Genomic DNA, 25,067 nt, shown 5'->3' on the forward strand with positions numbered 1-25,067 from the left:
CGGAAGTATGTGCGCGTGATGTCACGAGTTGCAGGGCTCCACACATATTCACATTGTTTATGATGGGAGCCACCAGCAGTAAGAGCAATTTGGACCGAGAAAGCGACAATTTCCCCATTAATTAGAGCAAGGATGAAAGATTTGTGAATTAGGATATTGATAATGAAGGACAAGAAATTTTTTTTTTAAAAGCGACGGCTCAGGGCAGTGGCAGTGTGAGCGTTTCAGATGTAATTAGACACATTTACTAGGATAATTCTGGAAGATCCATTATCTCCTTATTGTTTTAATAGTGTTTTAGTGAGATTTTAAAGATTGTAAAGACATACCTCGAGGTCGGATGGCTGCGGTGAACACGCAGTGTCTCAGAGAAAAGCCGAGGAGCCAAGCTCACAGCTGCCTTTTTTGACAGCTGCTGCAGGACGACAAACCCATCCGAAAACATGTTCGCTTGACCGCTCTGCTTCACAACAAACAAAGAAACACCGGCTGTGTCTCGGTGCTAAAGACAGCTGCAATCCAACGCTTTCCACCAACAGCATTGTTTTTTATAGTCTCCATTATTAAATGAACAAATTGCAAAAGATTCAGCAACACAGATGTCCAGAATACTGTGTAATTATGCGATTAAAGCAGACGACTTTTAGCCGTTAATGGTGCAGCGCTAATATTTCCAAACAGTCCGTGACGTCATGGTAACGCGTCATCATTCCGCGACGTTTTCAACAAGAAACTCGCAGGAAATTTAACATTGCAATTTAGTAAACTAAAAAGGCCGTATTGGCATGTGTTCTAATGTTAATATTTCATAATTTATATATAAACTATCAGACTGCGTGGTCGGTATTATTGGGTTTCAGTAGGCCTTTAACATAGTCCGAGGTCACATTGTTATGGGAGATGCACTGCATCCTGTCAATAAGATAAGAGTTAAACCAAGACAAGGCCAAGTCTGACATACCAATATGTGTTTTGATACGCTCTAATAAAATATTATGATCGACGGTATCGAAAGCAGTGCTAAGATCAAGAAGCAGCAACATAGATGACGCATCAAAATCCATCATTAGCAATAGATCATTAGTCTTTTTTGTGAGGGCTGTCTCCGTAGAGTGATCGGCCCTGAAACCGGATTGAAAGGGATCACAGAGATTGTTAAACACTAAGTGTTCATTTAAGTGCTGTTTTTTCGAGGATTTTCGAAATCAACGAAATACAATAAATAAATCGATCAACATTTACTAATTTACTAGTCATCCATGTCCAAATTGCGCTCCATCCAAAAATTGATGTATTTTCCCCGCCACTAAACTAAACCGCTGCCTTGTTTTTAATGAATAAAACATTAAACGGCTACTGTGTCTTAATGTTGGTCATTATGGTGTTTTCTGAGGTGGTATTTAGTGGGTGAAAAAAGTTTGAAAACCAATGAAGAACATTTCATCATTTAAAGTACCAAGTGATACCACAAGAGGGAGACAAATGTAACGTTTGAAAAATGGAAGGACAAATAGGTGACACTCAGGCTGGCGTTTTATTTCAGTGCAATAATTCATCAATGAAAGAGGAAATAGTTGTCTTTTGCAGCGTTATATTGACATGTGCCAATTTTTCATCTCTACAAGTCACTAATATGCGTTATTCATCAGAATATCAGAGATGTCTTGTTCTCTCAATAAGTGTGATTTTGAAGGATGATTTCCACACACGGCTAAAAACACCTACAGTAGGTCAAATTTATATTTGATCCCCCACTGGTTTTGTAAGAACAGTCCACAATGTGTATGGTTTCTCATAAGATCAGAATATCACAAATAAAGCAGAAAAAAATATATAATTTGTATATGCTGAAAAAACACGCGTTTCCAAGCAGAGGTCAGACGTTTCTTGTAGTTGGTCAGCAGGGTTTCACACGTTTCAGGAGGTATTTTGCTCAGAAAACAGACTTCTGACATCCATGTTCACAGTAAATTATGTACAACATGTATTTCTTCATGCTGTTTCACTATGACATTATGGACTGTTCATCTATAAGGGGGTAAAATATATATTTCCTCTACTGTAATAGGAAGTGACAAGGCTCTTACGAAGCTGCAAGAAAAGTAAGAGGTTGTTTCCAAAGAAACCTTTGGAGGAACACATGCTGTCTAATTTGAACTTTTACAAGAACATGTTTTACATGTAAGTGAACGTTTCTCAAATAAATAATGTAAACAAAAAACATGGTTGGATAGACAAACTTCAATCAAAACTCTAAATAAAAATAAAACAGTAAAACCTGGCAAAGTGTGTACCCATTAACATGATCAGATGGCAACTGAACGGTAATATTCGTCAAATGTTAAACAATTATATTTTTTAATCATGCATTGGAATTGAATTGCCACTTTCAGGCAATACCACTGAATGGTTCGGTGAAACAAATTAGCTGCATATTGATTTGATACACAACCGTACAAAAGTTGAACATCATTTTTTTTTTATTGTTGTGATTTAAGGCCAATTGACTTGAGTGATGGTGCAGGAAAAATGACTGACATGCAAACAGATGGTGACGGAGGCATCAACATCCACCATGGCAGTGGAAGCAGGGGTGTCCAAATGTTTTGACTTGGGGACAAAAAGTAATAAATAAATCCATCTAATACACACATTTATAAACGGGAGTATATATCTATTAGGGGCGTAACGGTACGTGTATTTGTATTGAACTGTTTCGCTACGGTACGGGGGTGTAGCGAAAGAGTTTCTAAGCTAAAGTATTAACAAGCTGCTTTGCTTCTTCTGCCTCTGTCTCAGCCCCCAGCATTGTCCCACCCACACAACCATCTAATTGGTTACATAGTAAGCGATAACAGCCAATCAGCAGTGCGTATTCAGAGGGCATGGAGTCAATGCTTCAGCGTCGAGCAAGTGAGCATAAGGCAGCGTATTCTCCCCAAATCATAATAAACACTATTAGTACCATCACTATGAGCCCGTTGACATTCTACAAACTTAAACTGGAGCTCAGCTCACTCGCAGTCCTGCCTTGAGGTGAAGGCTAAGTAGCTTTTAGCGTAATGTTAGCTCATTTTGCTGTGTGTGTGTGTGTGTGTGTGTGTGTGTTAGGGGCAGCAAAGCCCTGTCTGTCTGTTATTTCACTTGAACTCCATAGTGTTTAGGGATGAATAGTCTCTCCTATTGCTATTGTACTATTTTTTCAGCAATAGCTACATTAGTCATGAGTAATGTAGCAGCCGAGTTTTTAACGGCAAGGTCCCTGCTATCACATGTTGACAAAAATATAACATTTACATAATACAAATCAACTACAGGCTTCCCAAAGGCTGTGATAAATTAAGCATGATGAGTTGACTTGAAACTGTTTGATGATGTGCACTTTTTATATGTAGAAGAAAAGTTTTGTCATTTTATTTAATCTAAGCAACAACTTGAGGCAGTTTAATGTGGATTAACGTGGGCAGAATTATTATAGTGTTCCCAATGTTAAAAGGATAAAGCCATTGCTTACAAATTTGGTGAATAAATAAAAAATTTATATTCTGTTGTTTTCTTACTGTACCGAAAATGAACCGAACCGTGACCTCTAAACCGAGGTACGTACAGAACCGAAATTTTTGTGTACCGTTACAGCCCTAATATACAGTGAATAAAATAAGTATTTGAACGCCCTGCTATTTTGCAAGTTCTCCCACTTAGAAATCATAGAGGGGTCAGAAATGTTCACGGTAGGTGCATGTACGCTGTATGAGAGATAACCTAATAAGAAAAATCCAGAAATCACAATCTATGATTTTTGAACAATTTATTTGTGTAATAAAGCTGAAAATAAGTATTTGAATACCAACATTAATATTTGGTAGAGTAGCCTTTGTTTGCAATTACAGAGGGCAAACGTTTCCTGTAGTTCTTCACCAGGTTTGTACAGACTGCAGGAGGGATTTTGGCCCACTCCTCACAAATCTTCTCAAGATCAGTCAGCTTTCTGGGCTGTTGCTGAGTAACACAGACTTTCAGCTCCCTCCAAAGATTTTCAATTGGATTTAGGTCTGGAGACTGGCTAGGCCACTCCAGAACCTTGATATGGTTCTTACAAAACCAGTTCTTGGTTTTCCTGGCTGTGTGCGGTGGGTCATTGTCAAATTGGAAGATCCAGCCACAACTCATCTTTAATGATCTGACTGAAGGAAGGAGGTTTTGGCCAAAATCTCACAATACATGGCTGCAGTTCTCCTCTCCTTAATACAGTACAGTCATACTGTCCCATGCGCAGTAAAGCACCCTCAAAGCATGATGCTACCACCCCCATGCTTCACAGTAGTAATGGTGTTCTTGGGATGGTACGAATCATTCTTCTTCCTTCAAACACGCATAGTGGAATTCTGACCAAAAATGTCAATTTTGGTATCATCTGTCCACAAAACTTTCTCCCATGACTCCTCTGGATCATCCAAATGGTCATTAGTAAACTTATGACAGGCCTTAACATGTGCTGGTTTAAGCAGGGGAACCTTCCGTGCCATGCATGATTTCAAACCATGACGTCTTAGTGTATTACCAACAGTGACCATGGAAACAGTGGTTTCAGCTCTTTTCAGGACATTGACCAAGTCCTGCCGTGTAGTCCTGGGCTGATTCCTCACCTTTCTTAGCGTCATTGAGACACCACCAGGTGATATTCTGCATGGGGCTCCACTCCGATTGAGATTGACTGTCATGTTTAGCTTCTTCCATTTTCTAATGAATCTCCGCTTCGGGCACTGAGCTAGTGCGTGAAGTGGAGAAGTTCCGGCTGGATATAGTCGGACTCACTTCGACGCACAGCAAAGGCTCTAGAACCACTTCTCTCGAGAGGGGCTGGACTCTCTTCCACTCTGGCGTTGCCGGCAGTGAGAGGCGACGGGCTGGGGTGGCAATTCTTGTTTCCCCCCGGCTCAAAGCCTGCACGTTGGAGTTCAACCAAGTGGACGAAAGGGTAGCCTCCATCCGCCTTTGGGTGGGGGGACGGGTCCTGACTGTTGTTTGTGCTTACACACCAAATAGCAGTTCATAGTACCCACCCTTTTTGGGTACACTCGAGGGAGTGCTGGAAAGTGCTCCCCCGGGTGATTCCCTTGTCCTACTGGGGGACTTCAACGCTCATGTTGGCAACGACAGTGAAACGTGGAGAGGCGTGATTGGGAATAATGGCCGCCCGGATCTGAACCTGAGTGGTGTTTTGTTATTGGACTTTTGTGCTCATCACAGTTTGTCCATAACAAACACCATGTTCAAAAGTAAGGGTGTCCATATGTCCACTTGGCACCAGGACACCCTTGGCCGCAGTTCCATGATAGACTTTGTAGTTGTGTTATTGGATTTGCGGTCTCATGTTTTGGACACTCTGGTGAAGAGAGGGGCGGAGCTTTCTACCGATCACCACCTAGTGGTGAGTTGGCTGCGATGGTGGGGGAGGCTGCCGGACAGACCTGGCAGGCCCAAAGGCATTGCTAGGGTCTGCTGGGAACGTCTGGCAGAGTCTCCTGTCAGAGAAAGTTTAAATTCCCACCTCCGGAAGAACTTTGAACATGTCACAGACATTGAGTCCGAGTGGACCATGTTCCGCACCTCTATTGTCGAGGCGGCTGATTGGAGCTGTGGCCGCAAGGTAGTTGTTGCCTATCGTTGCGGTAATCCTAAAACCCTTTGGTGGACACCAGCGGTGAGGGATGCCGTCAAGCTGAAAAAAATGTTATTTCGGGTTAGTTTGGCTCATGGGACTCCGGAGGCAGTGGACAGGTACTGACAGGCCAAGCAGTGTGCAGTTTCAGCGGTCGTTGAGGCAAAAACTCGGACATGGGAGGAGTTCGGGGAAGCCATGGAAAACGACTTCCAGACGCCTTCGAAGCGATTCTGGACCACCATCCGCCGCCTCAGGAAGGGGAAGCAGTGCACTATCAACACCGTGTATGGTGCGGATGGTGTTCTGCTGACCTCATCTGCGGATGTTGTGGATAGATGGAAGGAATACTTTGAAGACCTCCTCAATCCCACCAACACGTCTTCCTATGAGGAAGCAGTGCCTGGGGAATCTGTGGTTGGCTCTCCTATTTCTGGGGCTGAGGTTGCTGAGGTAGTTAAAAAGCTCCTCGGTGGCAAGGTCCCAGGGGGGGATGAGATCCGCCCGGAGTTCCTTAAGGCTTGGATGCTGTGGGGCTGTCTTGGTTGACAAGACTCTGCAGCATCGCGTGGACATCGGGTGCGGTACCTCTGGATTGGCAGACCGGGGTGGTGGTTCCTCTCTTTAAGAAGGGGGACCGGAGGGTGTGTTCCAACTATCGTGGGATCACACTCCTCAGCCTTCCCAGTAAGGTTTACTCAGGTGTACTGGAGAGGAGGCTACGCCGGATAGTCGAAATTCGGATTCAGGAGGAACAGTGTGGTATTCGTCCTGGTCGTGGAACTGTGGACCAGCTCTATACTCTCGGCAGGGTTCTTGAGGGTGCATGGGAGTTTGCCCAACCAGTCTACATGTGCTTTGTGGCCTTCGAGAAGACATTCAACCGTGTCTTCCGGAAGTCCTGTGGGGAGTGCTCATAGAGTATGGGGTATCGGACTGTCTTATTGTGGCGGTCCGCTCCCTGTACGATCAGTGTCAGAGCTTGGTCCCCGTTGCCGGCAGTAAGTCCAACACATTTCCAGTGAGGATTGGACTCTACCAAGGCTGTCCGATTCTGTTCATAACTTTTATGGACAGAATTTCTAGGCGCAGTCAAGGCATTGAGGGGTTCAGGTTTGGTGGCCGCGGGATTAGGTCTCTGCTTTTTGCAGATGATGTTTTCCTGATGGCTTCATGTGGCCGGGTGTGAAGCGACCGGAATGAGAATCAGCACCTCCAAGTCCGAGTCCATGGTTCTCGCCCGGAAAAGGGTGGAGTGCCATCTCCGGGTTGGGGAAGAGACCCTGCCCCAAGTGGAGGAGTTTAAGTACGTAGGAGTCTTGTTCACGAGTGGTGGAAGAGTGGATCGTGAGATCGAAGGGGCGGATCGGTGCGGCGTCTTCAGTAATGCGGACGTTGTACCGATCCGTTCTGGTGAAGAAGGAGCTGAGCCGGAAGGCAAAGCTCTCAATTTAACGGTCGATCTACGTTCCCATCCTCACCTATGGCCATGAGCTTTGGGTCATGACCGAAAGGATAGGATCACGTGTACAAGCGGCCGTGAGGGGTGAGAAGCTCTGCCATCCGAGAGGAACTCAAAAGTAAAGCCGCTGCTCCTCCACATCAAGAGGAGCCAGATGAGGTGGTTTGGGCATCTGGTCAGGATGCCACCCGAACGCCTCCCTAAGGAGGTGTTCATATATATATATATATATATATATATATATATACACACACACACATATTGAATAATTAATGTATATAATTGCATATTAAGAGTATGTGAAAGTTCGACTACTACCTGTGACAACCTCCTAAATGTTTTGTAATCAATTAGAAATATTTCATTTATTTACTTCTTCTTGCTTCGGACTTTTGAGTTGGAAGGTAATGGTTCCTCACTGCTCCCTGTTTCGGCACTTTCTGTTGTAAATATTTTTCCTAAACGTTCTTAAATCCCTTGAAAAGTTAACAAAATAATGCTGTGGGTACAAGTGACGTGTTGTTTTACGTTATGTTTCTGCACAATTCTGCTAATTGAGAAGTAGAGCGTTGACTTTGTGAATTGTTTGACTGATCGCATTTATGCGTGGTATTTATACCACACAGGAACAGAAATTAGTCCGCCAGTGAAGCTGAGACCTGTGTGTGTGTTTTGTGTTTCCAACAAAAAGGTATGTGGATTTGTGCATTATTATTTTTTCTGATAAAACGTTCTTATGTAATTTAATTTTGTTATTATTTTATATGAATGAATGAATGTTTTTTAATTCCTCTTGCTTTGGACTTTTGTGATGGAAGGAGCAGAAATCAGTCCGCCAGTGAAGCTTAGACCTGTGTGTGTGTGGGTGTGTGTTTACAACACTGGTTACCAATAAATAGTGAAACAACAGCATGGTGAAGTGTCTTTTAATTTAATAAAAACTACACAACGCGGACTAACACTCACTAAACATTGCAGGGGACTAAAAAAATGGGTGTAATTTTAAATTTGACATGTTTTATAATACCCACAAAGTTCAGTGAGCAGGTTGTAATATGTGAGACTATGTGTGTTGACTTTTTCTGTTCGTTTATTTACGCCATAAGTGGGAAAGGTTGTTTGGATTGGGCTGTATATAAAAATGCTCTGCTGTATACATTTGAAATTGCAATTCATGGTCAGTCACCTGAATTACTCAAGACTACCACAAGATGGTGACAAAATTCTAGTAATTGTACTGTCATGTTTATATTTAAGTTGGAAGCACCCTGAGCTGTGTGACAGATTCTTTATTGTGACATTTTGCAGGCCGTAGTTTGGACACCCCTGCTGTAGAGGCTTTAAAGAAATAAAAGAGTATGCATGCAATAACATAGTTTGACGTTCTATTTGACACTATAATCAGGGGTCAGATTAAATTTCTCTTGGGCAAGCAGGGAGATAACGGTCAGGATTGTTTGTGTGACGTTCACTGCGACAAAGGGTACCGTGGATGCCACCAATCCATGAGCCTCACACTGTGTACAGGATCCAACACTACCTGCATCCCACCATGATCCACTCTCTTCTTGCCTCTCAGAGCCACAGAGTCCTGAAACACCAGTCGAACGCGGTGGTGGTCCGTGCTGACATTGATTGAGAACTACGGCAGAAGCAGATTAGAACAGCTAAGGTGAAAAAGAACTGTTTGTGTATCGTAAAGGGTAAGTGCCTATCATTCACGACCCTTGTGAGAGACGAGAAAACATTTTTTGTAGGTGGCCAGCAACGATGCTAATGAGAGTAATCCATTTTGCCCTTCAAATTCCTCTACAATGCATCCAAAAAGCGCCAACAATTCCACATTTACATGCCGTGACCTGAATAATTACCAAGTATTAGCAAAATGTTTATCTTAAGCGTTTAGGCAAACTACTTTAGCCGCACCCTGGTACAGAGAGCTAACTACGGGACTGTCTCAGAAAATTTGAATATTGTGATAAAGTCCTTTATTTTCTGTAATGCAACTAAAACATGAAAGTGTCATACATTCTGGATTCATTACACATCAACTGAAATATTGCAAGCTTTTTATTATTTTAATATTGCTGATTATGGCATACAGCTTAAGAAAACTCAAAAATCTTATCTCAAAAAAATAGAATATTTCCACAGACCAAGTAAAAAAAAGAAGATTTATAACAGTAAAACAAAATCAAACATTTAAAAATGTCAATTAATGCACTCAGTACCTGGTTGGGAAAACTTTTTGCACGGATTACTGTATCAATGTGGCGTGGTATGAAGGAAATCAGTCTGTGGCATTGCTGAGGTGTTATGGATGCCAAGGATGCTTCAATAGCGGCCTTTAGCTCATTTGCATTATTGAGTCTGGTGTCTTTCAGCTTCTTCACAATACCCCACAAATTCTCTATGGGGTTAAGGTCAGGGGAGTTGGCAGGACAATCAAGGACAGTATTGCCATGGCAGTAATGTAATGCCAGTACGGTGTACTGACCATGGCATTACTGTCCTCGATTGTCCTGCGCCAGTGTACCGTACACAGTAGACTGGTGCATTTCGATAGAGCTCATCAACAGATACAGCTACAATATCCGTATTCCCATGGTCAAGCCACTCCTGAACTCAAGACAACGCAAAAAGCGTCTGACTGACGGACAGTTGCAGAGTGGTCCAGAGTCCTGTTTTCAGACAAAAGCAAATGTTGTATTTCATTTGGAAGTCAAGGCGCTATAGTCTGGAGGAAGGCTGGAGAGGAGCAAAATCCAAGTTGCTTGAAATCCAGTGTGTTCCCACAGTCAGCAATGGTTTGGGGAGCCATGTCAGCTGCTGGTTTTGGTCCACTGTGTTCCATCAAGTCCAGAGTCAATGCAGCTGTGTACCAAGAGCAGTCCATGCTTCCATCTGTTGTAAAGCTCTATAGAGATGATGATTTAATTTTCCAGCATGATCTGGCACCTGCCCACAATGCCAAAACCACCAGTAACTGGTGTACTGACCATGGCATGACTGTCTGCGATTGGCCTGCCAACTCCCCTGACCTGAACCCCATAGGGAATTTGTGGGGTATTGTGAAGAAGAAGCTGAAAGACACCAGACCCAATAAAGCAAATGAGCTAAAGGCCACCAGTTAAGCATCCTGGGCATCCATAACACCTCAGCAATGCCGCAGGCTGATTGCCTCCATGCCACACTGCATTGATGCAGTAATCCATGCGAAAGGATTCCTAACCAAGTACTTAGTGCATTAATTGACATTTTCAAATGTTTGATTTTGTTTTGCTGTTATAAATCTTTTTTTTTTTTTACTTGGTATGAGGAAATATTAAAATTTTTGAGATAGGATTTTTTAGCTTTCTTAAGCTGTATGCCATAATCAACAATATTAAAATAAAAGGCTTGCAATATTTCAGTTGATGTGTAGTGCATCCAGAATGTAAGACATTTCCATGTTTTTAGTTTCATTACAGAAAATAAAGGACTTTATCACAATATTCTATTTTTCTGAGACAGTCCTGTATATTGTACAGCTGCAGTGTTGACATGCTGAGCTGCTGCTCATGATCGCCTGCTAGCCGGTGAAAGTTAATTCTAGATTGTAAATTGTGCCTCTAACCTGGATAGTAGAAGGTTGTGAACATAAACCGAGAAGTTGGATATCTGTTACATTCAATTTATACCCAGGGACGGCGAGAAAGACACAAAAAGTAAATGGGTTATACTTGTATAGCGCTTTTCTACCTTCAAGGTACTCATAGCGCTTTGAAACTATTTCCACATTCACCCATTCACACACTGGTGGCGGGAGCTGCCATGCAAAGCCCTAACCACGGCCCATCAGGAGCAAGGGTGAAGTGTCTTGCTCAAGGACACAACGGATGTGACGAGGTTGGTAGAAGGTGGGGATTGAACCAGGAACCTTCAGGTTGCTGGCACGACCACTCTCCCAACTCCGCCAGGCCGTCCCCAAGACACCAGTTTGCGGCACCTCCGCACAAACGATGATTAATTAGTCACTTAAATGGAAAGATACGAACATCCCATCATTTGACATCCAAGTGAGATCAGACATTGTACAGTAAGTGATTTTTTAAATATAATTGTTGTCTCATGAAGTCGGCAATAATTAGTAGTGCTGTTGTGGTTGAAGGAAAAAGCAAACATCTCGGAGATTATTGCGCTGCCATATGCTTAAAATAAGCAAAATATGTAAATATAACATTTTATTGTGAATGTGCCTGTTATTACATTACATATATACTTCCAGCATAAATATAAACAATGATGAAGGTGTTTGAATTTTTAAAAAAGTGCTTTCCAGGCGGACTACCGTAGGCTCTGTTGTAAATAGACTTCCATTCACGTTTATTTACGAGTTTGAATGCATGAAAAAAGAAAAACGTGTGTGCTTATCTCACTTAGGGATTGTGAATGATAGGCAAATATATTTAACAAAAAAGTGCAGTTCTCCTTCAAATAGACTTTTTAGTAGACATATTAGATGAGACTCGAACATTAAATGTAAAAATACATCTTTGTATATTTTCTGATAAAAGTTTATGACACCAACCAGGGAAAGATTCATGCCCATGACCACCGGGGTGAAGATGAAGTTGAATGTTGACACCTGAAGCAAGTAACTGTTGGAGTCTGGATTTGCATGGACGTCTTCATACTGTTTGGGCATGTGCAGGGATTTGGCACGACTCTTTTTGGTGTGTCCCTGCTGGGTTGGAGATTACAAAGAAGAAAAAAACAGTGTTAGTTTGACCACCCTTAAATGCTGACTATCTGCACTGTGTCACAACTTTAAGACCAACATAGTTACCTGTTTTAAAAACTTGAAGTTGAATTCCCACAATCCTTCCGGTCGAGTCCCAGTCACTTTTATGACCCAGAACAATACACACTGCAGAAGCGTAAATAAAGAATCAAATGTCAGATTCGATAAAACTAATCTGAGGATACGTCGTTATACGATAAGTACACAAACTCACACACATTAAAAACATAGCAGCTAAAATCATCGGCCTACCCACACCCAACATTTCAGATTAAACCACAGGTCCATCATTCGACTGGCAAACACGATAGTCCAGGATATCAGTCACCCACTACACCAATACATAATCCCACTACCATCAGGGCGCAGGTACAGAACCATCAAATTCCTGAGGGCCCGCCTCAGGAAAAGCCTTATCCCTGCAGCTATAGCCGCCCTTAACAGCAGGACCGGCCGAACTGTCTGACAAAGCCTGTAAAAGTGTTGGTCATGTATGATGTCTTTTTGTTATTTTTGTTTTGTAATGTGTAATGTCTATATGTTTAAATGTACGGCAGAGAAAATGAATTTCCCCAACGGGGACCAATAAATCTAAATCTAATCTAAAAACTATGACAACAAAATATCAATATGATACTGCGATTATCGAGAGGTTGCTACTCATAACCTACGATAGAGCCATGTGTTTATAAAGATGATACAAAAACAAACAACTTTCTATATGGCCAAACCTTTATCCCAGTTACACATTTGAAGCCAAAGTAAAAATCATGCTTTTGACCTAAATCTGGGTTGTCCAAACTTTTTTGATTTAGGGACCGCATTGGCTAAAAAAATTTGTCCAGGGGCCGAAAGATGGCTTCATGTAAACCAGGGGTCAGCAACCCGCGGCACCGGAGCCGCATGCGGCTTTTTGACCACTCTGATGTGGCTCAGACGCATACTTGCCGACCGCCCGGAGAAGTCCGGTAGATTTCCAAATTTCAGTATCTCTATCAGAAATCTCCCGGGTAAACATTTTTCGATTTTCTTCCGGGCTACATTATACACCCCCGCCAAACAACTACATTTTTGTATCATCTGACCACAGAACTTTCCTCCAGAAGGTCTTATCTGTGTCCATGTGATGTCAGATGAACAAAAAATTGAGCTGTTTGGCCACAATACCCAGCAATATGTTTAGCGGAGAAGAGGTGAGGCCTTCAATCCCAGGAACATTGATCGATTGAAACTTTTATTAGTAGATTGCACAATTCAGTACATATTCCGTACAATTACGGCTGGGCGATATATCGCGGGTTTGTTTCTGTGCGATATAAAAAATGACTATATCGTAATATTCGACTATACGTGCACGCAGTTGCTTTTAGCTGCGGGCATTCAGGCTCTTCTCACTCTCTCCTGTCTCTCCTCACAAACAAGCAGGCGCACAGTCTTACATAAGTCACACACTGTCGCGTCATACGTCACATACGTGTCCGCCCTCGCAGAGCAGAGAGGTAGCAATACTGGGCTACATTAGCTGCTAATGTAGTCATACGAGAGAAAGAAGGTGCGGATCTGGTAACAAATGAAGGAAGACTTAATTCCCCAATAAGAACAGCAGGAGGTCCATCGTCTGGCGGTGGTTTGGCTTCAAGTGGGAATATGTCGAACAGACAACCGTAATTTGTCAAGTGTGGGGGGAAAGTGTTGTTATAAAAAGTAGCATTACTGCTAATACGTAGCATCATTTGAAAAGTCATTCGCTAGAGCAGGGGTAGGGAACCTATGGCTCTAGAGCCAGATGTGGCTCTTTTGATGACTACATCTGGCTCTCAGATACATCTTAGCTGATATTGCTTAACACGATAAGTAATGAATAATTCCACTTGTAATCAGTGTTAAAAATAACGTTCAAATTATAAAACATTCTCATGCATTTTAATCCAACCATCCATTTTCTATAGCACCTGTTCAAGAAGTCGCATTAATGGTAAGAAGTATTATGTATTATTGGTTAGCTTTAGAAAAACAATCTTATTAAAAAGAATAAGACTTATTATACTCTTTAAAATGTTGGTCTTAAAAATGCACGGATTTAGTTGTATTCAGTGTTAAAAAATATTATATTGCTCTCACGGAAATACATTTTGAAATATTTGGCTTTCATGGCTCTCTCAGCCAAAAAGGTTACCGACCCCTGCGCTAGAGAATGAAGAGAATTTCATAACCTTAGTAACATACCACGAAGTGAAGGACGAATACTCTTTGATTTCTATGGACTGGACTCACACTATTTTGTTAGATGCACTATGGCCTGGACTGTCACAATAATATGTTAGACCCACTCGACGTCCATTGCATCCAGTCACCCACATCTGTGGTCCTCTCCAAGGTTTCTCATAGTCATTCACATTGACATCCCACTGGGTTGTGAGTTTTTCCTTGCACTAATGTGGGCTCTGAACCGAGGATGTCGTTGTGACTTGTGCAGCCCTTTGAGACATTTGTGATGTAGGGCTATATAAATAAATATTGTTTTATTGATTGATTGATTGAACTGCTAATATGCTCCGTGTGCTTGCTACAAAGTCGCAAACTGACTAGATTGTGCCCGCATTTTCACGCTATCTGTAGAATCACTTGCGAGGTACTTTTTCAAATTCTTAGTTTGTTGAACCGCCATCCAACCGACAGTTAGGTTTTATCTCAACGATAGCTTAATTTTGGGAGGATAACTCCAGGTCTCAGCGGACAATTATTTCGCTGCCCGGCGCATTGAGCTCTAAGTTCTCTGTTTACTTCAACGAGAAACGGCTGACTCTGATTGGCTGATATAATGGCCATTTCCGCCTTGTTTGATCAAGTTAATGTACTTACAGCTAATCACTTGAAACGTACACGACCATATAATCCCCAGCTCTGAACTTGACCTTGTAATACGACCTAAACAGTCACATTTGACAAACTCGCAGCGGCAATTGAAATAGGGCTGGGGGATATATCGATATACACGATATATCGCGGGTTTTTCTATATCGTGATATTCGAGTATACGTTCTCACGCAGTTGCTTTTAGCTGCGGGCATTACACTGCAGGCTCTTCTCTGTCCCTCCTTCTCACAGACAGCAACGTCAATGTCACATAAAACGTCATATACCTTCACGGAGCTGCACGTAAGCGATGATAATACGGACCTTTGATTCCTCAGGCGGAGCCGTGCGAGTGGTAATACGGGAGAAAGAAGGTGCTAATGAAGGAAGAATTAATTCCCAAGAAAAACAGCAGGGAGTCCATCGTCTGGCGGTGGTTCGGCTTTAAGTGGGAATATGTCAAACAGACAACCGTAATTTGTCAAATTCGGGCCAAAAGTGTTGCGACAAAAAGTAGCATTACTGCTAATATGTAGCATCATTTGAAAAGTCACCCGCTAGAGAATGAAGAGTGTTTACTCCGCATGTCAACATCTCCGTTCGGGGACACACGCCCACACCATCAAAATGCCAATGCAAACATTTCCAGATCAACACGGTATAAAAAAATAGTCAACAACAGAATCTAATAATGTCCGTAGTAACCTACCACATGACAAAGGACGAACACTATTTGATTTCCTATGATGCAGCTCATTTTTATTTGACACTTATTGAAATATCTTGTGTAACATCATTCACCAAATTGCACTTTATTTGTTTTAAACTATTGTAGTGGCGTTCTGTACAAAAAGTGCACTTTAATTTAGTGTTGTTTTGATATGTCATCTTAGTGACATCATGCACAAAAGTGCACTCATAGCTTGTTTTAAAATGTCTGTGACGATCTTGCACTTTCTGTTATGGAAATGACATGAATGTTTGTGCCACTGCTCAATAACTGTTTAGTAAATACAGTTTCAGTCAATTAACTTAGTTGTGACTTCCTTCTCTGCATGAAAGTTTAAAATGAGCATTTATTAATGCAGTATGAACAACATTGTTTTAATGTAGACACATAGAATCATCATACTACTGTGATTATATGCATCAATTGCTAATTCAAGACTAAGGCAAAATATCGATATATATATCCTGTATTGCGATATGACCTAGTAATATCAAGATATTAAAAAAAGGCCATATCGCTCAGCCCTAAAGTGAAAATAATCTGAACATTAAAGTGATTGACAGCAAGCTGACGAGTTCACTTACCTTGGAATTTAGCAAGGCTGTGGGTATAAATTCCGGCAGGGTTGGGATTTTGGAGGCACGCGCGCTGAACGGCTCATACATATAAAAAAGCGAGCGAATCACACGGGCCCTGAGACAGCACGTCTTGTTGATGCAGTCGGGCTGGAGACGGAAGGGCAGGTCAACATCGACTCTGTAATGTCTAAGAATGGCAGAAAGAGAGACAAAAACTCATCAGAATGTCACATTTCAACTACAATCCAAGGAATACTCTGAACAAAAATGTATGTAACAAACAGTCAGCCACAGTGTGAAGCTGATGGATATTTGTGATGATACCTTCTGTATAGCCTGGTCCAAAATACCGCAGTGCATGTGACCATCCAGGCATTTCTACAGATTAGTGAGAATCTGCACACATCTTCCGGCCTGATATAAGAAGAAAGCACTAGCCAGATGTCCACTGGGTACTCCTTCCCATCACTGCTCTCTGTGAGGATAAATGAAGTCAGATTGTTGGGTAGACTCTTTTTTTTTTTTTGTACACCCTCACTAGCCATGTTTACATGCGCAAAACTTCTCCAATCCGATTAAAATTGAGCCAAAGCCGCTGTTGATAAATTGATCGGATCATGACGCGCGCCAAGCCTTTCATCGCCCCTTCTGGAAATAAGAGAAAAGTAATTATTTCCGGCTGTGATGTTGTCTACATGTCCACAGCTCATTTGCTCTTTGTGGCCCACACGTTTAAGTTTCCTCCTATCCGTGTCTGTTTAGGTCAGGAGTGCCCACACTTTTTCTGCAGGCAAGCTACTTTTCAATTGACCAAGTCAAGGGGATCTACCTCATTCATATATATAATTTTCATTTATTTATTTATGAAAAAGACATTTTTATTAACAAGTAAAATGTATTTAATGATAATGAAAGCATTTTTAACACAGGCAAGAATACAAGTTAGTGCAGCTATCGAATATTTTAGTAATTGAGTATCGAAATATCCCGACCGATTAACCGGAAAAAATCATATTATTGCTTTAAAAGAATATAAAAAAATATATATATATAAAATCTGCGATAAGGTGGCGAGTTGTACAGGGTGTACCCCACCTTCCGCCCGATTGTAGTGAGGCACTTCTCACTGTCTGTGCTTCCCGTGTGTGTGTGTGTGTGGTCTCACTCTCCGTCAGCCGAGACAAAGATTGTGAATGACTAAAAAGAGGTCTCACTGCATTCAGTTAAATAAACACAATCAGGTGCTGAGAGCGATGCACAGAGCGAGACCTCTTTCTCCCTGTTTGAAGCGAGAGACGACCAAACGCGAGGCTCAACGATTCTGATTGACAAACATGCCTGTCACTCAAATGACGGTGACGCCGGAATAAAACTCAAACACCTCAGCCTTTTGCGGTTACATTATCGCACCAATTAAAATCTCTATGTCAATTAATCGTGCAGACCTTGTAGGTTCGGAGTAATGATCGTTCGGAATGACAATTCTTTCCAAATGGAACTATGGCGTATTAAAAACATCAAAGTGATGCGTTCATATTTAACATTTTAAATCTGATTGGGCCTTTATTCGGATTAATTATGTCCATTCCCACGTCATATCATACCTTTTCTCCTCTTGTTCTTTTTCTTGTGGACCATTTTAGAATCATTGTCACCATCTTCCTCGATGTCCAAGTCATCAATGCTCTCCAAACCATCTATTTTGATGGTTTCTGCAGATGAGATGACTTCTTCCACAGCACCCTGGGATGCTTCCAGGCCGCAGAGCAATTTGACTGAAAAGAAGCCAAAGGGTTAGCCGATCAGTTTGGTGACAAAAACAGATGAAATTGTGCAAGTTTACCTTCTTTTTCAACTGCATTTGCGAAATACTTTTTCACTCGACCTGACTTGACCACGGCTGGATCAGCATCAGCATAATCAGCTACAGTCACTGAGGAGAAGTGTGTGTAGTCATGTTGCATATTTACACATTAGATGCACACGATAACGTCATATGACACTGTTCAAATTCAAAATATGTATGTACGACCTGCTTATCGCCGTTGCAGTGGTGGCTTGTGCCTGCCCAGATCAAAGTGGTTTGCGATGTGCGTCATTATTACAAAATCATATATCAAGTAGGGCTGGGCGATAGATCGAAATACTTGATATATTGCGGGTTTGTCTCTGCGATATAGAAAATGATATCGTGTTATTCGAGTATACGTTCTCACACAGTTGCTTTTAGCTGCGGGCATTACACAGCAGGCATTTCTCATTCTTTCTTGTCCCTGCGTCTCACAGACAGCAAGCGCACCTTTTTACATACGTATACGAAGAGCAGAGAGGTAGCAGCATGGGTAACGTTAGCTGTGGTGCTAGCGGAGCTGTGCAAGTAGTAATACGAGAGAAGGAAGGTGCGAATCTGGTAACAAATGAAGGAAGAATAATTATTTCCCAAGACAAACAGCACGCGGTCCCTCGTCTGGCCGTGGTTTAGCTTCAAGCGGGAAAATGTTGAACAGACAACCGTAATGTGTCAAGTATGCGGCAAAAGTAGCATTACTGCTGATTTGTATCATTATTTAAATAGTTACCCGCTAGAGTGAAGAGTGCTTGAAACTCAACATCTCTGGCCGGTGAAACACCCACAAAATGCAGAAGCAACCATTTCCACATCAACACCGTAGGAAATAAATAGTCAACAACAAAAGGAGATAACGTCCGCACTGACCTTTAATTTCCTATTACGCAGCTCATTTTTATTTGACAGTTATTGAAATATCCTGTGTGACATCATGCACAAAAGTGCAGTTTATTTGTTTTAAACTATTGTAGTGGTGTTCTGTACAAAAAGTGCACTTTAATTTAGTGTTTGTTTTGATAAGTCATCTTAGTGACATCATGCACAAAAGTGCTCTCATGGCTTGTTTTAAAATGTCTCTGACAATCTGGGAAATGACATGAATGTTTGTGCCACTGGTTAATAACTGTTTAATAAATACAGTTCTGGTCAATTGACTTAGTTGGGATTCCCCTCTCTGCATGAAAGTTTAAATGCCTACTGAAACCCACTACTACAGACCACTAGGGGTGTAACGGTACGTGTATTTGTATTGAACCGTTTCGGTATGGGGGTTTCAGTCTGGTTCGGAGGTGTATCGAACGAGTTTGTAAGCTAAAGTCTTAACAAGCTGCTCTGCTTTCTGCCTCTGTCCGAGCACCCAGCATTGTCCCGCACACACAACCATCTGATTGGTTACACACAAAGCCAATCAGCAGTGCGTATTCAGAGCGATGTAACAGCCAATAAGCAGTGCGTATTCAGAACGCATGTTGTCAATGCTTCAGCGTCGAGCAGGTATGTGTTTAGCAGCGGACATCATACTCTCCCCAAATTATAAAAAACACTTCCCAGTCACAACTACTACTAGCATCACTATGAGCCCGTTGACCTTCTAGAAACTTAAACTGCTACTCAGCTTGCTCGCAGTTCTGGCTTGAGGTGAAGGCTAATTAGCTTTTAGCGTAACGTTAGTTAATTTTGCTGTGTGTGTGCGTGCGCGTGTTAGGGGCAGCAAAGCTCGTTCTGTCTGTTATTTCACATGAACTAACATAAAGTCCATGGTGTTCAGGGATGAATAGTCTCTCCTATTGCTATTGTACTATTTTTCAGCTATCGTTACATTAATCATTAGTAATGTAGCAGGCTAGTTTTGAATGGCAGGGTCCCTGCTAACACATGTTGACAAAAATATAACATTTACATAATAAAAGTCAAACACAGGCTTCCCAAATGCTGTAATAAATTAAGCATGATGAGTTGACTTGAAACTGTTTAATGTTGCACTTTTTATACGTAGAAGAAAAGTTTTGTTATTTTATTTAATCAAAGCAACAACTTGAGGCAGTTTAATGTGGATTAACGTGGGCAGGATTATTATAGTGTTCCCAATGTTAAAAGGATGAAGCCATTGTTTACAAATTTGGTAAATCAATAACCAAAAAGGTAATATCTTTGTTGTTTTCTTACTGTACCGAAAATGAACCGAACCGTGACCTCTAATCTGAGGTACGTACCGAACCGACATTTTTGTGTACCATTACACCCCTACCGACCACGCAGTCCGATGGTTTATATATCAATGATGGAATCTTAACATTGCAACACATGCCAATACAGCCGGTTTAGTTTACTAAATTACAATTTTAAATTTCCCGCGCAGTTTCTTGTTGAAAACGTCGTGGAATGATGACGCATGCTTGCTTGGTTGGAGGGGACATTTTAGCCCAGCACCACTTTCGGCTAAAAGTCGTCTCTTTTCATCGCATAATAACACAGTAATTTGGCCATCTGTGTTGCTGAATCTTTTGCAATTTGTTCAATTAATAATGGAGACTATAAAGAAGAATGCATTTGGTGGAAAGCGGTGTATTGCGGCTGCCTTTAGCACCGAAACACAGCCGGTGTTTGTTTGTTGTGAAGCTTTAACACAGAGAGGTCAAGCGAACATGTTTCTCTACGTCAACTGGCAATTTTTTGGATGGGAACATTGTGATATATAGTCGGCTCTTACTGGAGACTTGAGTGGATTATGCGACCTTCTCCTGTACCTGTCAAAAAGGCAGCTGTGATCTTGGCTCCTCTCAGAGACAATGGCGTTCACCGCAGCCCTCCGACTTTCAGGTATGACTTTATAATCTCACTAAAACACTATTAACACAATAAGCAGATAAGGGATTTTCCAGAATTATCCTAGTAAATGTGTCTAATAACATCTGAATCGCTCACACTGCCGTCGCCTGGAGCCGTCGCCTTTTCATTTTTTTTGTGTGCTTGACTCTAACTTTCCTCATCCACAAATCTTTCATCTTTGCTCAAATTAATGGGGAAATCGTCGCTTTCTCGGTCCGAATTGCACTTGCTGCTGGTGGCTATGATTATAAACAATGTGAGGAAGTGAGGAGCCCTACAACCCGTGACGTCACGCGCACATCGTCTGCTACTTCCGGTAAAGGCAAGGCTTTTTTATTAGTGACCAAAAGTTGCAAACTTTATCATCGATGTTCTTTACTAAATACTTTCAGCAAAAATATGGCAATATCGCAAAATGATTAAGTATGACACATAGAATGGACCCGCTATCCCCGTTTAAATAAGAAAATCTAATTTCAGTAGACCTTTAATGCAGTAAGAACAAGAATGTTTTAATGTAGACACACAGAATCATCATACTGCTGTGATTATACGCATCAAGTGTTCATTCAAGGCTAAGGCAAAATATTGCGATATATATTATGTATCGCGATATGGCCTAAAAATATCGAGATATTAAAAAAAGGTCATATCGCCCAGCCCTAGGTTAATGCAGAAGAGAAGGAGGGGCCGGGGTATTACATTTGGTATTTTGTGTATTTCGTTATTTTGTGTATTTTTTTTATCATTTTGTGTATTTCGTTTATTATTTTGTGTATTGCATTCATCATTTTGGGTTTTTCATTCATTATTTTTGGTGATTATTCATAATTTTCTGTATTACATGCATTATTTTGTGCAAAATGGTTTACTCTCTGAAAAACGACCCAGATATGGTGCATAACCTCGACAATCCAGAAATTGGGTTGAAAATACAACTTATAGCCCAGACAATGGGTTACTCATAAACATACCGTATTTCCTTGAATAGCCGCCGGGTATGTAATATGCGCCTGCCTTGAATTACTGCCGGGTCAAACTCCCTCCCCAAATTAATAAGTGCATGCTTACTTTTACCGCCGGGTCAAATTCGTGACGTCACGAGTGACGCTTCCCCTGTCGTCTTTTTCAAAATGGCGGAGAAGTTTATTTTTGCTTTTACTATGTGTAAACCAGGTGTCTTGTTCCACAGCCATACAGATCACACTAATGGTTGTGATATAAAGCAACTTCAACACTCCTACCAATACGCGCCACACTCCGCTAACCCACATTAAACGATGACAAACACACTTCTGGAGAACATCAGCCCTGCAACACACCACAAACGCAGCACAACACCTACCCAGAACGCAATGCATCCACGACTCCTGGCTACACCATACACCCGCTAGCACCAAACCCCGCCCCCCTCCCTCTCCGTGCGTTGGTCGAGCTGTGCGGGGTTGGGGGCTCGTGTATAATATATCCAAGAGTCACGGATGCACGGCATTATGGGTAATCCCTATGCTTTGTTTATAATGTGCCACAGAGCCAATGCTCTCCAGAAATGTGCTTGGTGTGGGTTCACGGAGTGTGGCGCACACCAGCAAGAGTGTTAAAGCTGCCTACATCACAAACATCAGTATAAAAGGTATGGCTGTTGACCAAGTATGCATTGCAATCTCGTATAAGAAGCAGCGAAATGCATGCGTCCGGCCGGGCACGCAGACAGCATGGTGTAAAAGTGGGCGCGATGACATGTTGTAGGGCAGTGGTCCCGAACCACCGGGCCGCTGAATAATTTTTTTTTATTATCACACTCAATTTTTTACTACATGCCATTGGTAAGCGCAGGGGTGAGAAGAGGTTTTAAAATCATTAGCGCCTGCTTACTTTTACCGCATGCGTTGAATAAGCGCAGGAGTGAGAAGAGGTTTTAAATTAATCAGCGCACCGGTGGCTATTCAAGGAAATTCGGAACCCTAAATTTTATATCCACACTAACAACCCAAATTAAAGCTGCAAGCAGTGTTGGTCGGGTCCGTTTTGGCTGCTGCGCCCGTGACCCAAGCCCTGGTCTATGTCAGACCTACACATAGGTTTTTGTTTCATGTCTCTACGACATTCCTAACAGAATTTACAAGCAGTTTTGTCTGGGTTTTTTCCTAGGGGGCGCTAGAGCGCAATTTAGATTTTTGGGGTTTGGTTTTTTATTAGATGGCAATTTTCGCCAGTCCTGATGTGTGTGTAAAATTAGGTGAGTTTTGAAGCATGTTAAGGGGGTCAAATTACAGCTCGGCGTTTCTGGATGTTGTTGATAAATGGCTTTCGCTTTGCATAGTAGAGCTTTAACACACACTTTGAAGCATTTTAAGGGGGTCAAATTACAGCTCAAAGAGACAAAAATGAATTTTTTTAGGAAACTTTGTGCAGGGGTTCTTTGAAGGCGCGTAAAATCAAAACTCTGTGAATAACTTTTAATCAGAAGGGTTCAATCTCTCTCCTGTGCGAGTTTGAAGCCGACACGACAAACGCGCTCAGAGGAGATGTTTGAAAAAAGGTGACAGGTGTTTACCAAACTTTTATATTGAAGGGATAATTTTTAACTTCCTGTTGATTTTTGCTGAATGATGTCAATTATTAAAATGTAGGTCTAAGTGAGACCTACATAGAGGTTTTTGTTTCATGTCTTTCCGGCATTCCTACTGGAAGTTACAAGCAATTTTGTCTGTGTTTTCTTCTTAGGAGCAGTTTTTGCTGTGTTTTATTGAAAAAGTGCGCTATAGCGCAACTTTGAGTTTTGGGCTTTGTTTTTTTCATTAGATCGCAATTTTTGCCAGTCCTTATGTGTGAGCCAAGTTTGGTGAGTTTTGAAGCATTTTAAGGGGGTCAAATCACAGCTCAGAGGCAAAAATAGCATTTTTGGCAAAACTTTAGATTTGAATGAGTTTTTGCTAAATTTTTGTAGATTTTTGCCCAAGAAAGTAAAACTATGAAATCTAGGTCTAAGTCAGCCCGACATAATGGTTTTTGTTTCATGTCTCTACGACATTGCTAACGGAAGTTACAAGCAGTCTGGTTTGTTATTTTTCTAGGGGGCGCTAGCGCGCAATTTAGATTTTTGGTTGCTTAATAAGTTGGGCTGCCGCACCATACCGATGTGTGTGTAAAATTTGGTTAGTTTTGAAGCATGTTAATGGGGTCAAATTACAGCGTGACGGTGCGGAATAATATTTATAAAGAAAGAAAGAATAAAACCTTACAGATTCAATAGGGTCCTTCGGCCCATTGCAAAAGGATTCCTTTGGGTGTCCTTTTGCAATGGGCCTGGCGGACCCTAAAAATGGTTTACTCTCAAATAAGGTCCATAACTTTGACAACCTATGGGCGGTTTAGCTCGGTTGGTAGAGTGGCCGTGCCAGCAATTTGAGGGTTGCAGGTTCAATTCCCGCTTCTGCCATCCTAGTCACTGCCGTTGTGTCCTTGGGCAAGACACTTTACCCACCTGCTCCCAGTGCCACCCACACTGGTTTGAATGTAACTTAGATATTGGGTTTCACTATGTAAAGCGCTTTGAGTCACTAGAGAAAAAGCGCTATATAAATATAAGTCACTTATACATTGTGTTGACAGTATAACCTGTAACCCAGACCATGGGTTACAAATGCCCAAAAGAGCACATACTATGTCCTCTTTTGGGGATTTCCGAATATGGTACGCCTATAACTTTCCCAACACTAAAATGTAATCTTACATAGATAAAGAGCTAAAATGTGTAATTAAAATGTTACCTATAACGACATTATGAATGATCCTTAGCATTAGCATTGTACCAGCTAGCATGAATGTGGACCTACTAACCTACCTGATTCCGAGCAAACGTCCCCAGCCCTAAATTTCAGCCGTTTTCGGTTCCCTTTCTTGGGCATGTCGACGCTAATGTTTTGTGGACGCTCAACACTACTGTGAGTCCAGCCATGGCTCTCTGGCAAGCCGGAATAGAGAAAAAGAAAAAATAATATCAGTGATATTGAAAATAGTCCCGCCAGGATCTTCAGCCATCATGGAATGACGCAGCGTTCGGAGTTATCGCGAGAGTAGCGTCGTCGTTCTTCTTCTGCGCCATTTTCGGATGCAGTGCTGCTTTACTGCCACCTGTTGGCAGTTCCGTTCCTGCTAGTATACTCGCGTAACATAAACAAACTGAGTCACAACCTTTAAAACAGTGGTCCCCAACCACCGGGCCGCAGCCGTGCCCCGATTGGTACCGGGCCGCAGAAGAATTTTTTATTCATTTTTATTAAAAAAAAAAAAAGAAAAAAAAAAAATTTTTTAT

General features: G+C 41.7%; 1 protein-coding gene across 2 annotated transcripts; it reads right to left on the reverse strand.

Annotated features, from left to right (window-relative positions):
• Positions 1-1,515: 1,515 nt before the first annotated feature.
• Positions 1,516-24,795, reverse strand: tmem183a (transmembrane protein 183A). 2 transcript variants are annotated; one of them, XM_061922615.1, is made up of 8 exons: positions 24,597-24,795; positions 17,915-18,004; positions 17,676-17,846; positions 16,396-16,546; positions 16,078-16,258; positions 11,953-12,033; positions 11,695-11,847; positions 1,516-8,766 (listed from the first exon to the last, which is right to left on the reverse strand). In XM_061922615.1, the coding sequence occupies exons 1-8, from the start codon at positions 24,658-24,660 to the stop codon at positions 8,593-8,595; spliced, it is 1,065 nt and encodes a 354-aa protein (XP_061778599.1). In that variant the 5' UTR covers positions 24,661-24,795; the 3' UTR covers positions 1,516-8,592. The 2 variants fall into 2 exon arrangements, with proteins under 2 accessions (XP_061778599.1, XP_061778598.1); XM_061922614.1 differs by having other exon boundaries at positions 11,695-11,850.
• Positions 24,796-25,067: the final 272 nt, after the last annotated feature.

The sequence above is a fragment of the Nerophis ophidion genome, linkage group LG16 (genome assembly GCF_033978795.1).
Source record: "Nerophis ophidion isolate RoL-2023_Sa linkage group LG16, RoL_Noph_v1.0, whole genome shotgun sequence".
In the NCBI taxonomy this organism is placed as follows: Eukaryota; Metazoa; Chordata; class Actinopteri; order Syngnathiformes; family Syngnathidae; genus Nerophis; species Nerophis ophidion.